Here is a 15,598-nt window from a genome sequence, read left to right as displayed (position 1 = left end):
CCGGAGCGGAACGTTTCATCGATTCTGATTCTGAAATAGTCAACGATTTGATCTAGCTAAAAATTAAGCCATATACGAAAAACAAATGCTTTATTCAAATTGGAAGGACAGCAGGAATGTGGAGGATTCAGTCAGCAACTTGAAATAATACAGTATATGCAGATTCTGTTTCCTGTAAGCTGTCAAGAGTCTTTTATCTAATTTAAACTTGTGATATTATATTGCTCGGTTTCCGACTATTCTAAAACTAATACAAAGCTCTGAATTTCTAATCACAACCCATAAAACGTTCACAAGATGACCACAAGATGTCTCTGCAGCACGTGCTGTGGACAGCGTAAAAAGCAATGAAACACAAAGCAGGACAGACAAATGCGTCTGGAATGAAAGCGCGAGAACAGAGATGCTGTTGTTAAAGGTGAAACACGACTATCAACGTACTTTAGCTGCAGTATAGTTTGTAGCCAGTGTGACATTAACAAACTAACAACGCGTAGTGAATGGTAGCTACACAAAAAACTGTTTTCTTTCTGTTTTCTCCAAGCTTCATTTTTTAATTGCAGTGAACTTCACGTAGCTGCCTGATGCGCATTCTGCTCTCTCATCAGAGGACTGAATTGTCTTTGAGTCATCAGTAATAAAGCGCCTTGAGGCGACTGTTGTTGTGATTGTAAATAAAATAAAATAGAATAGAATTGAGTCAGTATAATTGAGGGAGGCTGTATATTATAGTAAACATGTTCATACATTTTCCAGCTCATATATATTCATTACTGTTTTCCCCAATACCGAATTTAAAACTATTTTTAATCAGGATTTACTAACTAAAGGTAAAAACGGGAAAGTGGGTAAGTGACGTGTCCGTGATGGTGTTTGTGTGGCGCAGAGGAACCACATGACACGGTAACTTTAGAGGTCTTTCTCAGCCGTCTGCTGAGCCAACAGGAGCAGTGCAACAAGGACGCCCTTTGTTTTCTTCACTAACCGGACACCGAGGAAGACCTGCTGAACCGCACCGTGAGTGTATTTTACTTTTAAAACATCCAAACAGCGCCGTTGTGTATAAACATCAGGGTGTTAACCTGGAGGTGGCAATAAAACGAGACAGTCTGTTTTCCCTTTAATAAAACTTGAATCTGAAGTTAAGACAACATTATTAGAGAGAAAGAAAACGTTTACAGATTTGTGACAGTTTCACTGCAGTGAAGCATTAACCTGCCTCACGCCGATACTTTGTTACTAAAGGTGTTAAAGTGTTAAAGGTGGCACTGAATCATGGAGCATTCTTAGTTATTCACAGGACTGCAGTTGTGTGGAAAAGCCCTTTTACAAAAGTATAAACTGTGCAGTTTGGTGCACATGATGTCACATTAATTCAGGGATGTAACACTGGTGTCCTAAAACGATTCCCTTCATACGGCTTTATAAAACTTATAAAAGCTTTATAAAAAAAATTGACACAGTTTTTTTTTCTCTTTTTTCTGATAATGTAATAATGAGTATTACTGTACTTGTCATCATTATTAGAAAACCATGTTGGGACAAAACATTAACACAACTACTAAGCACACTGTTACTTATTCTAAACACAGCAGTGACTTCATCAGTTGCTCTTTGCAGCTGTTTTTGTGTTTAATAGAACAAAAGCAGATATTGCAGTGCATGTTTTCTTGTGATAGTATGCAGTGGTACCTGCAGCAGCTCGTTGTTGTTACGACTGTCTGGTTTGGGCCATGTAGATTAAAGTGGAGTAGACCCTGGTCAGGAGCAGCAGGTGTTGTGCTCCTTAACAAAGGCACCAGTGAACTGATAAGAGGCTTTGCTTCTAAATTTAGAACCAGGACGGCTTCCTGTCCACACACAGTGTGAGCAGTGGTGAGTTTCTGCAAAGTTAACTTGTTTTCTAATTGGGAATTAATTACATTTAAACTCCTAAATACATACACAATTTTAGATTCTGGATTTGCTTTTTGGATTTGGGGAATTTCATCGCCCTGCGACAGACTGGCGACTTGTCCAGGGTGTACCCTGCCTCTCACCCTAAGACAGCTGGGATAGGCTCCAGCACCCATGACCCTGAAAAAGGATAAGCGGAAGAGAATGGATGGATTGATGGGAACTTCATCTAGTTTTTCAGCTACAGTGGCTTGCAAAAGTATTCGGCCCCCTTGAACTTTTCCACATTTTGTCACATTACAGCCACAAACATGAATCGATTTTATTGGAATTCCACATGAAAGACCAATACAAAGTGGTGTACACGTGAGAAGTGGAACGAAAATCATACATGATTCCAAACATTTTTTACAAATAAATAACTGCAAAGTGGGGTGTGCGTAATTATTCAGCCCCCTGAGTCAATACTTTGTAGAACCACCTTTTGCTGCAATTACAGCTGCCAGTCTTTTAGGTTATGTCTCTACCAGCTTTGCACATCTAGAGACTGAAATCCTTGCCCATTCTTCTTTGTAAAACAGCTCCACAACTGCCCTGTGACGGCCTCAGAGGTTGTCTAAGAGAATATTGGGAGCAACAACACCATGAAGTCCAAAGAACACACCAGACAGGTCAGGGATAAAGTTATTGAGAAATTTAAAGCAGGCTTAGGCTACAAAAAGATTTCCCAAGCCTTGAACACCCCACGGAGCACTGTTCAAGCCATCATTCAGAAATGGAAGGAGTATGGCACAACTGTAAACCTACCAAGACAAGGCCGTCCACCTAAACTCACAGGCCGAACAAGGAGAGCGCTGATCAGAAATGCAGCCAAGAGGCCCATGGTGACTCTGGACGAGCTGCAGAGATCTACAGCTCAGGTGGGGGAATCTGTCCATAGGACAACTATTAGTTGTGCACTGCACAAAGTTGGCCTTTAAGATAAGATAAGATAAGATAAGATAACCTTTATTAGTCCCACACGTGGGAAATTTGTTTATGGAAGAGTGGCAAGAAGAAAGCCATTGTTAACAGAAAACCATAAGAAGTCCCGTTTGCAGTTTGCCACAAGCCATGTGGGGGACACAGCAAACATGTGGAAGAAGGTGCTCTGGTCAGATGAGACCAAAAACGCTATGTGTGGCAGAAAACTAACACTGCACATCACTCTGAACACACCATCCCCACTGTCAAATATGGTGGTGGCAGCATCATGCTCTGGGGGTGCTTCTCTTCAGCAGGGACAGGGAAGCTGGTCAGAGTTGATGGGAAGATGGATGGAGCCAAATACAGGGCAATCTTGGAAGAAAACCTCTTGGAGTCTGCAAAAGACTTGAGACTGGGGCGGAGGTTCACCTTCCAGCAGGACAACGACCCTAAACATAAAGCCAGGGCAACAATGGAATGGTTTCAAACAAAACATATCCATGTGTTAGAATGGCCCAGTCAAAGTCCAGATCTAAATCCAATCCAGAATCTGTGGCAAGATCTGAAAACTGCTGTTCACAAACGCTGTCCATCTAATCTGACTGAGCTGGAGCTGTTTTGCAAAGAAGAATGGGCAAGGATTTCAGTCTGTAGATGTGCAAAGCTGGTAGAGACATACCCTAAAAGACTGGCAGCTGTAACTGCAGCAAAAGGTGGTTCTACAAAGTATTGACTCAGGGGGCTTAATAATTACGCACACCCCACTTTGCAGTTATTTATTTGTAAAAAATGTTTGGAATCATGTATGATTTTCGTTCCACTTCTCACGTGTACACCACTTTGTGTTGGTCTTTCACGTGGAATTCCAATAAAATAGATTCATGTTTGTGGCTGTAATGTGACAAAATGTGGAAAAGTTCAAGGGGCCGAATACTTTTGCAAGCCACTGTATGTGTCCATCCTGAAGTCTTGGGAAAATGGAGTGTGTGTAAATGAATACATACAAATCCCCAGATCACACACTGTCATGGTCCTCGGTCAGTTGTTTTCAGTGTTTTGGACATTCTAGTTTTGGTTATTTATCAAGAGATGTTTTTTTTTTATAATTTTTTATAATGTTTAGGTTATTTCCTGTATCGATTCTTATTCCAGTTATTTGTTCCAAATTCTTCCCTCAGCGTTTCTCCCTCTTGTGTCAAGTCTGTTGTATTAGGTTCATTCACACATCACTCCCTGTTTTATAGAGAGCAGCATAAACACAGTTGAGTAGATTGTGTGAATCTTCATTGTAACTGCATTTTGCATTTCATTGTTAATCACACAGCTGTTGCTGGAGGAAGAACATGGAACGATATATCAGATCTTAACTGATGAAAGTGTGATTAGTGGTCTGTGATGTCTGCAGGGAATTTTACACAGAAATCCTAAACAGGGAGGAGGAAAAGAGTTACACAGCAGGTACATAAAAGAAAATTAGATGTATTTCATTTTATATGCTAAATGAGAGGAGGCTGAAGGAATATAAATGTGCTTTTAAGAAATATTTTAAGAAATATAAGAAACAACTCTTCTGAACACTGTGCAAAGGGGTCTCGGGATTAGGACTGCAGATTGATTCAGAGGACAGCTGCATTATTACGAACCGTGGACTGTGGGCTCAAATTGTGGTCATAAATATTTTGAACTTGTAAATCAGACTGTCTAGTTGTGAAGTGAGTTTTGTAACCTTGTAAACCAAAATAAAAATGTGTGTGTAAAAAAGATCTGTATTTGTAAAAGATAATTAAAGAAGTTACACGTTGTTTGGTTAATGTCTATTTACGGATAAAAGGCAAAAAACTATGTGTGAAACTCTGTGTTCAAGTTCCCTCAAGTTCCCTCGCATGCGTGTGAGTTTCAACTTGCAAATACGAATTTTGACCAGATTTTTCTTCCTTTCAGCTGATTGGTCGTCACACTGTAGAGAGAGGGCGAGTGGACCCAAATGCAGGACTCGCAGGCAGATTGAAGTTGTGGATGGTATTTATTAGCGAGGCTGGACGGACATAAGCTAACTGAAACTGAAAAACTGGCTGACTGAAGTAGACCAGGAAACACACCCGTGGATTAGACGATGACAAGACGAGGAACTGAGAGAAACTGAGGGTTTAAATACAGCGGCTAATGATGACAAGAAACAGGTGAGTACACACAGCTGAACTAAATCTCACTAATGACACAGGAAGTGGAACATACACACAGTCCGAGGCTAACACAATAAAACAGGAAATGTGAAAACTAAACAGTGATAAAGTCCAATACAGAAAACACTGATAAGAACCCTGGCACTTTACTGAGCTTCAGGTCCTGGAAGGGTAATACATTTTAAAGATGGAGGACGGCGACAGCCATTCGGAGGTGCAGATAGGCATTATTTTGTGGCTTAGTTCAGGGGTCAGCAACCTTTAAGACCCAAAGAGCCATTTGGACCCAGTTTCCACAGAAATGAAAACACTGGGAGCCGCAAATACTTTTTGACATCTAAAATGAAGATAACACCGCATACATTGTTTTTTACCTTTATGCTTTGTACAAACAGCTAGAAAGTGTTGCTTATGAAATCCATGAAGTGCTACAAAGAAAATGAAATTTTATTTATGTAATGAACACATTTTGAACTCTTAAAAAATTACAAAAAAGAAAGACATCCAGCTGAAGGTCTCTTTTAAATGAATTACAAAGCTGAACTGAAATGATCCATGTAGCAAACAAAAACTGAGCCGTCATTCTTATTTCAACTTTGGGCTTGCCCTGAATTTTAAAAATAATTGAAAAAAAGCACTATGCTGCTAAAAAATGGTTAATGTGTATGGCGGGGGCGTGGCCTGCAGTGCCTCTGCAGGAGAGGTGGACGCACCTGAGTGTCATCCGCAATCACGCCTCGCCACCTTAAAGTCTGCGCTCTCTCTGCTGTTGTGTTATGTGTCTGGCTCTGTGCTGGAAAGCTAAAGCCAGCTGCATGTGTACGGCAACCGTGTGTGAAAAGTGGTCAATAAAGAGAAGCTGAAAAGCGTGTTCGTGCAAACATTGTTGGGTCTGCCGTGATATGTTTAACATGGGACTTTTGCTCCTGAACCTCTGCGCACAGCGTCTGCAGACCAGGGCTTGTACGAAGTCACTTTCATCTTTACGCAGGACTGTAAGCTGTCGTCTGTGAGGCGCAAGCAGTTTTTGTTTTTAACATAGTTCATGGTGGAGAATAGCTGCTCAAATACGTATGTGGATCCGAAGATCGACAATCCACAAATTAGGCATACTGGTAGGCCGCTCTCGTCAGAGGTAAATGAAAATAAATCTTCCCAGGCATCATTAAATGTTCTATTTTCTTCAGATATTTTTCTTTTCTTACATTTCTCCATACTTGGCCTACCTGGGGTTGAAAGTCCCAATAAATCCATGGCGTTTTGGCGGGTACACCAGCTTCCGCGAGTGTGACTCTTATTTTGAGCAATGAAAAATAATGAAATATCATTTTATTTTTTTCAAGGCTCCGGAGCCGCAGGTTGCCGAACCCTGGTTTAGTTGAACAAAAACAAAATCATTGATATATCTTTTTGAATATCACATTCAGTTACTACACTGTGTAATTTTTCGGTTACTACACTGTGCACATTAGAAAAGTTGTTTCCATTAAACGTGATATTCAAATATATATATCTGTGTGGATTCTGGAGACAAGGGAATCTACAAGTAGTCCTTGGTGTGTTGTATAAAGACGAGCAGTGCCTAATCCAACCAGGAGTTTGTCGACCCAGGGCATTGAATAAGCATCAAATGTTAAATTTGTGCAGTTCGTTTGATGTGCGAGACATGAACGAGGTGCCCCAGCCAGCTGGTATCTTTTCGTGATGCCAAGTTGGAGATGACCTGAAACAGTGCCTGCCCAACGCTATCTGTGGAGATGCTGCACAACAATAATGTTTTGGGATACTGTTTTGCATAATCCATGAGGACAAATACAAAATGATAACCTGTGCACTACGATGAAATGACCCAATGAGGTCCATTCTGGGCAGGGTGCGAGGCATGGATCTCATTGGATGTGGGAACCATCTGCCCACATCCCCCCAGATGCCTGGCCAATAGAATCGGGAAATGACTCGCTCCAGAGTTTCCTCATATCCCATATTGCCCTGCCATCGGTGGATCACTGGAACTCGCCTCCTCCTCCCCCGAGGCAGTGTTGAGCAAACTTGTGTCACCACAAACACTACATGTCCCTATTGGTCATGCCCACATGTTTAATTTCCAGTGGTTCTATAGTATATTACCATAGCTGCCGAGGCCAGAAAGCATAGCGGCAGCACTGGAGAGGATCCACATCGAGTGGCAAGTTTCTCCAAAACCTGCGTCTGGCTCTTGGTCTGGCCCTGCAGTTTCTCCAGTTGTGCCCAATGCACCGCTGCCTGCTCCTGATGCATATCAGCAAGCTCCACCAGTATTCGCACCAGCAGTTGGAGTCTCTAAGCAGGCTGTGGGTCCAACATGGTGGACTGGGTTTTGGCTCCACTATAACAAGTCCACTGTGCACAAGACAGACTTTGGTTGGAGGGGCCATGTCTCTTTGGCCCAGCTTGCTACTTGCCGAGTCTCCACCTCTGGTCAGAGTGGATTACTGAAAATAGGTGAGACATGATTAAGCAATTGATGACAGCTGCCCTGCCCGCCTCGCCTGGCACTTCCCCCTAACCAGCTACATCACCCCTCCTCTGTAGCTGCAGTTGCAAATCACACCCTGCCAGACTACTACTAGCAACTGTCACGGGGTCGGTGACCCAGTGTTTTGATTTTTGCATTATTATTTTTAATCTTTGGTTTCACCTTGGTTTATGTCTACTAGTGTTTTGGTTGCTTTAGTATTTCAAGCGCTCCAGTTCTTCTGGGTTTCTGATTTCTTAGGTTTAATTCTCTCCCTGTGTTTTTTCTCACTATGTCAGTTATGTCGTAGGGTTAAGCTTGTGTCTCTGAGTCAGTGTCTGTGTACGTGGCTTATTTCCTGTTGTATTTTGATAGTCTGTCTCCTACACCAGCATCTAGATTTGCCTTCCATCGTCTCATTATAACTGATTTGTCCCAGCTCAACTCCCAGCTGTGTTTCTTCCTGTTCTCTATCCTCTTGCAATCCTACCTGTGTATTTTCTGTCTTCCCCTGCTTGTTGTCGCCTTGTTAACCTACACTCCCTCCGTGCTGCTCCCCTTCTCTCCCTTCGTGTTCCTGGTAAAACTCTAGCTCCAAGTTCCTGGTTTTGTTATTTCCTAGTTCATGTTCATTAGTACTTAGTTTCCTGAGTCCAGTTTAGCTTCTAGTTTACATTTTCGAAGTTTGTTTTGTTTTTCTTGAAGATTATTTCTCATGAAGTATTTACAGCGAATAAAGCTGTGCTTTAAGTTTATCATTCAGTCTCCGAGTCCAATGTCAAAGTTGGGAAAATGAATGCCTCGTGGGCTAAGGGTGAGTGTCCAGGCCCTTCACAGGGGTCTCAGCCTCTACCTGCTGTGAGGCCGGTAGAAGCCCCATTCTTCAGCAGCCCCTCTTGGGCCCCCGGGTGGGAGCCAGTTGAGGGCAGCTATCACGAGCATGATGTGGACGTTAAGACTCTCCTCTCCTCTGAGGAGTATGGGCTGTCCTGTGGATAGCCTCCGGCTAGCTCCACAGGGACAGAATTGGGCCAGGCTCACTTTTTTGATGTTATTGGCAGGGGATCCAGGGCTCTGGATGCTGCCCTCCCTGAGGACCCTGTGGCACCTGAGTCCACGTTTGAGGACATTATGCAGCCGTGGCCTTCCCAGATGCAGGTGCCACTGCAGCCTGACTTCAAGGACTTAGTGTACCGGCAGTTTGACTCTCCTGCTCCACAGCTGGTCTCCTGCCTGAAGGAGGTGCTGTAATGTTTGTAAAGTTTCTTGCCCCCCACCATAGATCAGGCTCTTGCTCCACTTTCTTTCTAAGGCCACATGCCCTAGCAGGAACTCCAGGGTGATAGATTCCCTGCTGGATTAGCTACACAGGGCCATGTCCACCCAGGCCTGTCTGGCTAATACAGGGACCATTTTGTCCCTCTACGTTTATTGCAGTCAGATTCTGGGGACTCCAGTGATGCAGGCGGACTGCTGGCCGCTTCCAACCAACTGGCTTCCCTTATGATGGAGCAACCTTGGCCTCAGAAGGTTAGTGCCTTGGCCTCCTTCTGGGTAGTCTGGTGCCATCTCTGGCTGTCCCAGCTCAAGCTGGATGACCGGGAATGTTTCAGTAAACATAGCAGTCTCTTATCAGTATGTTTTTTTTATAAACTGATTTACTGTAAGACAAATATTAGAGGGAGGATTTGGCTGAAGCACATTACAGCTACAGCTTATTGTCAGTCTCAGTGTTTCTCTTGTTTTGTTTGTGCCATTATTGACAGTCTGTCTTTGTTAGTTATTGTACTGGGCTTGTATGCATAACTGTTTCACAGAATAGTATTATCAAGATGTGGCGATAGCCGAATTGGCCAGCAGGTGTCACTGCGGAGATTAAGATTGTTTTGAAACACAGCTAAAGAATACTTTCTGGCACAAATGCCTCACTTTGTTTGGTGCTTGATCCTTAAGTAGCCAACTTAATCCTCTGATGAGCTGCAGGTAAGTTTATTAGCACAGTGCTTACAGGTGAGTGTGTGGCAGGGAGGCAGAGAGACCAGGAAGATCAGCCTCGTGAAGAAGGTAAATAACAGACCCACAAAACACACACAACGAGAGAGAGAGAAAACAGGCAGGAAAGCATGAGAAGATTCAGGGACACCGACAGCCCCTGTCTTTATGTTGGATATTTTTAAATGTATTCCACTACAGATTAATTTAATTCAATTCAATTCAACTTTATTCATACAGTGCCAAATTTACAACAACAGTCACCTCAAGGTGCTTTATATTGTACAGTAGATCCTAGAATAATAGATACAGAGGAAAAGCCCAACAATCATATGACCCCCTATGAGCAAGCACTTTGGCGACAGTGGGAAGGAAAAACTCCCTTTTAATAGAAAGAAACCTCCGGCAGAACCAGGCTCAGGGAGGGGCGGGGCCATCTGCTGCGACCGGTTGGGGTGAGAGAAGGAAGACAGGATAAAGACATGCTGTGGAAGAGAGACAGAGATTAATAACAAGTATGATTCAGTGCAGAGGAGTCTGTTAACACATAGTGAGTAAAAAACATGACTGAAAAGGAAAAACTCAATGCATCATGGGAATCCCCCGGCAGCCTACGTCTATTGCAGCATAACTAAGGGAGGATTCAGGGTCACCTGGTCCAGCCCTAACTATATGCTTTAGCAAAAAGGAAAGTTTGAAGCCTAATCTTAAAAGTAGAGATAGTGTCTGTCTCCTGAATCCAAACTGGAAGCTGGTTCCACAGAAGAGGGGCCTGAAAACTGAAGGCTCTGCCTCCCATTCTACTTTTAAATATTCTAGGAACAACAAGTAAGCCTGCAGAGCGAGAGCAAAGTGCTCTAATAGGGTGATATGGTACTACAAGGTCATTAAGATAAGATGGCGCCTGATTATTTAAGACCTTGTATGTGAGGAGCAGGATTTTGAATTCTGGATTTAACAGGAAGCCAATGAAGGGAAGCCAATACAGGAGAAATCTGCTCTCTCTTTCTAGTCCCTGTCAGGACTCTTGCTGCAGCATTTTGGATTAACTGAAGACTTTTCAGGGAGTTTTTAGGACTTCCTGATAATAATGAATTACAGTAGTCCAGCCTGGAAGTAATAAATGCATGAACTAGTTTTTCACTCTGAGACAGGATATTTCTAATTTTAGAGATGTTGCACAAATGGAAGAAAGCAGTCTTACATATTTGTTTAATATGTGCGTTGAAGGACATGTCCTGGTCAAAAATGACTCCAAGGTTCCTCACAGTGTTACTGGAGGCCAAGGTAATGCCATCCAGAGTAAGAATCTGGTTAGATACCATATTTCTAAGATTTTCAGGGCCGAGTACAATAACCTCAGTTTTATCTGAATTAAGAAGCAGAAAGTTAGCGGCCATCCAGGTCTTTATGTCTTTAAGACATTCCTGCAGTTTAACTCATTGGTGTGTGTTATCTGGCTTCATGGATAGATAGAGCTGGGTGTCATCTGCATAGCAGTGAAAATGTATGCTATGTCTTCTAATGATACTGCCTAAGGGAAGCATGCATAATGCAAACAGAATTGGTCCTAGCACTGAACCCTGTGGAACTGGAACTGAGATGGCTTTTTAAGTAAAGGTTTAACTACAGCCAGCTTGAAGGCCTGTGGTACATAGCCGATTATTAGAGATAGGTTGATCATATTTAAGATTGAAGAATTAATTAATGGCAGGACTTCTTTGAGCAGTTTTGTAGGAATGAGGTCTAAAAGACACGTTGATGGTTTGGAGGAAGTAATTATTGAAGTTAACTCAGAAAGATCAATTGGAGAAAAAGAGTCTAACTTAACATCAATGGTACTAAGAGTAGCTGTAGATAATATTACATCTGTGGGATGATTATTGGTAATTTTTTCTCTAATGATTAAAATTTTATTTGTAAAGAAGTTCATGAAGTCATTACTAGTTAACGTTAAAGGGATGGTTGGCTCAACAGAGCTCTGACTGTGTGTCAGCCTGGCTACAGTGCTGAAGAGAAACCTGGGGTTGTTCTTATTTTCTTCAATCAGTGACGAATAGTAAGATGTTCTGGCTTTGCGGAGGGCTTTCTTATAAATCAGCAAACTATTTCTCCAGGCGAAATGATGATCCTCTAAATTTGTGACACGCCATTTCCTCTCCAGCTTACGAGTTATCTGCTTTAGGCTACGTGTTTGAGAATTATACCACGGAGTCAGGTACTTCGGATTTGAGGCCTTAGTTTTCACTGGAGCTACAGTATCCAGAGTCGTACGTAGTGAGGAGCAGTGTTGGGTAAGTTACTTTAAAAAAGTAATTAATTACTAATTACTTAGTCAATATTGTATTTAAAATACTTATCTAATTACTGTGTCAGAAAAGTAACTTAATTACTAAATAAGTAATTTAACTAAATACTTCTTAAAATCCCTATAAACCTTGAGTGGGCAAACAATAGAAATTAAACTCTATAAATATTAAATACATTTTTTTTTAAAGACGGAGACTCTACAGTACGCAGCGGTAGCATCTCTTCCACAATGTAGCCTGCAGTCATTTTTTTAAGCTCACCTTCAGACACTTTCTGTGCTGCTGAAGTAAAATCAAGTTTTGCCTGCTTAGCAGGAGTTGCCGCGGTGTTATCCATGGATGATGAACAAGGATCACTCAGAAGTGTTCGTCTATGCTCTCGTGCTCTCGCTATTAACAGCGGCCGATAGTTTTTTCTTCCCAGGACATAGCTTACATATTACTGTAATGTTCTTGTCTGCTTGTTTCAGAAAAGTGAAGAGACAGGAATATGTCCATTTCATAAAACAGCCACACGCTTCAGCCGAGTCCGACATCTTCTGCTGTAGAATACGACTATGCAGCAAACTGGCGCGAAATGACGCGCAGCTGCACTACAGCGATGTTAAAGCGGCAGTTTACTACTACGTTTAGAAGATAAATTATTGAAATTAAATAATGATATTCAGCGAGTTTAATTATTTTACAATTTAACGCAAGTACATTGTAAGTAACTGTAATTAAAATACCTAAAAATGAACAGTAATTAGTTACTCTACTTTTTCAGTGGAAAAGTAATTTAATTATAGTAACGTGTTACTTAGTAACGCATTACACCCAACACCGCTCATTGGTGTGTGTTATCTGGCTTCATGGATAGATAGAGCTGCGTGTCATCTGCATAGCAGTGAAAATGTATGCTATGTCTTCTAATGATACTGCCTAAGGGAAGCATGTATAATGCAAACAGAATTGGTCCTAGCACTGAACCCTGTGGAACTGGAACTGAGATGGCTTTTTAAGTAAAGGTTTAACTACAGCCAGCTTGAAGGCCTGTGGTACATAGCTGATTATTAGAGATAGGTTGATCATATTTAAGATTGAAGCATTAATTAATGGCAGGACTTCTTTGAGCAGTTTTGTAGGAATGAGGTCTAAAAGACACGTTGATGGTTTGGAGGAAGTAATTATTGAAGTTAACTCAGAAAGATCAATTGGAGAAAAAGAGTCTAAATGAACATCAATGGTACTAAGAGTAGCTGTAGATAATATTACATCTGTGGGATGATTATTGGTAATTTTTTCTCTAATGATTAAAATTTTATCTGTAAAGAAGTTCATGAAGTCATTACTAGTTAACGTTAAAGGGATGGTTGGCTCAGCAGAGCTCTGACTTTTTGTCAGCCTGGCTACAGTGCTGAAGAGAAACCTGGGGTTGTTCTTATTTTCTTCAATCAGTGACGAATAGTAAGATGTTCTGGCTTTGCGGAGGGCTTTCTTATAAATCAGCAAACTATTTCTCCAGGCGAAATGATGATCCTCTAAATTTGTGACACGCCATTTCCTCTCCAGCTTACGAGTTATCTGCTTTAGGCTACGTGTTTGAGAATTATACCACGGAGTCAGGTACTTCGGATTTGAGGCCTTAGTTTTCACTGGAGCTACAGTATCCAGAGTCGTACGTAGTGAGGAGCAGTGTTGGGTAAGTTACTTTAAAAAAGTAATTAATTACTAATTACTTAGTCAATATTGTATTTAAAATACTTATCTAATTACTGTGTCAGAAAAGTAACTTAATTACTAAATAAGTAATTTAACTAAATACTTCTTAAAATCCCTATAAACCTTGAGTGGGCAAACAATAGAAATTAAACTCTATAAATAATAAATACATTTTTTTAAAGACGGAGACTCTACAGTACGCAGCGGTAGCATCTCTTCCACAATGTAGCCTGCAGTCATTTTTTTAAGCTCACCTTCAGACACTTTCTGTGCTGCTGAAGTAAAATCAAGTTTTGCCTGCTTAGCAGGAGTTGCCGCGGTGTTATCCATGGATGATGAACAAGGATCACTCAGAAGTGTTCGTCTATGCTCTCGTGCTCTCGCTATTAACAGCGGCCGATAGTTTTTTCTCCCCAGGACATAGCTTACATATTACTGTAATGTTCTTGTCTGCTTGTTTCAGAAAAGTGAAGAGACGGGAATATGTCCATTTCATAAAACAGCCACACGCTTCAGCCGAGTCCGACATCTTCCGCTGTAGAATACGACTATGCAGCAAACTGGCGCGAAATGACGCGCAGCTGCACTACAGCGATGTTAAAGCGGCAGAGTTTACTACTACGTTTAGAAGATAAATTATTGAAATTAAATAATGATATTCAGCGAGTTTAATTATTTTACAATGTAACGCAAGTACATTGTAAGTAACTGTAATTAAAATACCTAAAAATGAACAGTAATTAGTTACTCTACTTTTTCAGTGGAAAAGTAATTTAATTACAGTAACGTGTTACTTAGTAACGCGTTACACCCAACACTGGTGAGGAGGTAAAATTATTAACAAGATGATCGACCTCTGTTGGAGTAGCGTTCAGATAGCTGCCCTGCTCTATGTTGGTACAGGGCATTGAAGATGATAACAGTGGGTGGATTATATTCTTAAACTTAGTTACAGCACTTTCAGAAAGACATCTACTGTGATAAAGTCTACTCTCCACTGCTGTGTAATCAATTATTGTAAATGTAAATGTTATCAGGAAATGATCAGACAGCAGAGGGTTTTCAGGAAACACTGTTAAATGTTCAGTTTCTATGCCATATGTTAAAACAAGATCTAGAGTGTGATTAAAGTGGTGGGTGGGTTCTTTTACATTTTGAGAGAAGCCAGTTGAGTCTAATAACAGATTAAATGCCATGTTGAGGCTGTCATTTTTAGCATCTACATGGATGTTAAAATCACCCACAATAATTATTTTATCTGAGTTGAGCACTAAATCAGATAAAAAGTCTGAGAAATCAGAGAGAAACTCTGTGTAAGGCCCAGGTGGACGATAGATGATAACAAGTAAGACTGGTTTCTGAGTTTTACAGCTGGGGTGGACAAGGCTAAGCATCAGGCTTTCAAATGAATTAAAACTCTGTCTGGGTCTTTGGTTGATTAATAGGCTGGTGTGAAAAATTGCTGCCACACCGCCCCCTCGGCCTGTGCTTCGAGATTTCTGGTAGTTAGAATGACTCGGGGGTGTTGATTCATTTAAACTAACATAGTCATCCTGCTGCAACCAGGTTTCTGTAAGGCAGAGTAAATCGATTTGTTGATCAATTATTAACCCTTAGATGCACCCGTGGGGTCAAAAATGACCCCACGGGTTGTTTTTCTTCCAAATCTTTAAAATGAAAAGTTGTAATATATTCATATTCGAAGTATTCCTCATAAAATATGTTTGTAACATGAAGCCATTTGCATTTTTATTAATTTTTTCATTAATTTAAAAAAAAAATGCAGTTTTTTTATCACTACCCCACTCTATGTAATCTGATCAAAAATGATCAGATTATATTTTAAATATTTTTTCAAATCTCCTCCAAACCCCAGCTTTCTATAGTAAGTTTTGAGTGTTTACTAACATAAAAATAAAGCGTTCTATAATATGTTTATTAAGAGAGATTAAGCTTGTGTTTCTGTCATATATTGTGCCTAATTGTAGGAAGCTTATTAGTCAAGTCAAGTCAAGTCAGCTTTATTTCTATAGCACATTTAAAGGACATCAAGTGTC

At 41.0% G+C, this 15,598-nt stretch overlaps 1 protein-coding gene across 1 annotated transcript in view; it reads left to right on the top strand.

Annotated features, from left to right (window-relative positions):
* Window positions 1-888: 888 nt before the first annotated feature.
* Window positions 889-15,598, top strand: part of gal3st4 (galactose-3-O-sulfotransferase 4) — a 44,874-nt gene continuing 30,164 nt past the window's right edge. Inside the window, exons 1-2 of the mRNA XM_063470408.1 lie at window positions 889-1,017; window positions 4,804-5,042. Coding sequence (XP_063326478.1) covers window positions 5,026-5,042 — 17 coding nt within the window. The 5' untranslated portion in view covers window positions 889-1,017; window positions 4,804-5,025. The remainder of the gene's footprint in view (window positions 1,018-4,803; window positions 5,043-15,598) is intronic.

The sequence above is a fragment of the Pelmatolapia mariae genome, linkage group LG3_W (genome assembly GCF_036321145.2).
Source record: "Pelmatolapia mariae isolate MD_Pm_ZW linkage group LG3_W, Pm_UMD_F_2, whole genome shotgun sequence".
Taxonomy (NCBI): domain Eukaryota; kingdom Metazoa; phylum Chordata; class Actinopteri; order Cichliformes; family Cichlidae; genus Pelmatolapia; species Pelmatolapia mariae.
Note: the sequence above shows the minus strand (reverse complement) of the source record. Positions and strands in the feature narration are given on the sequence as shown.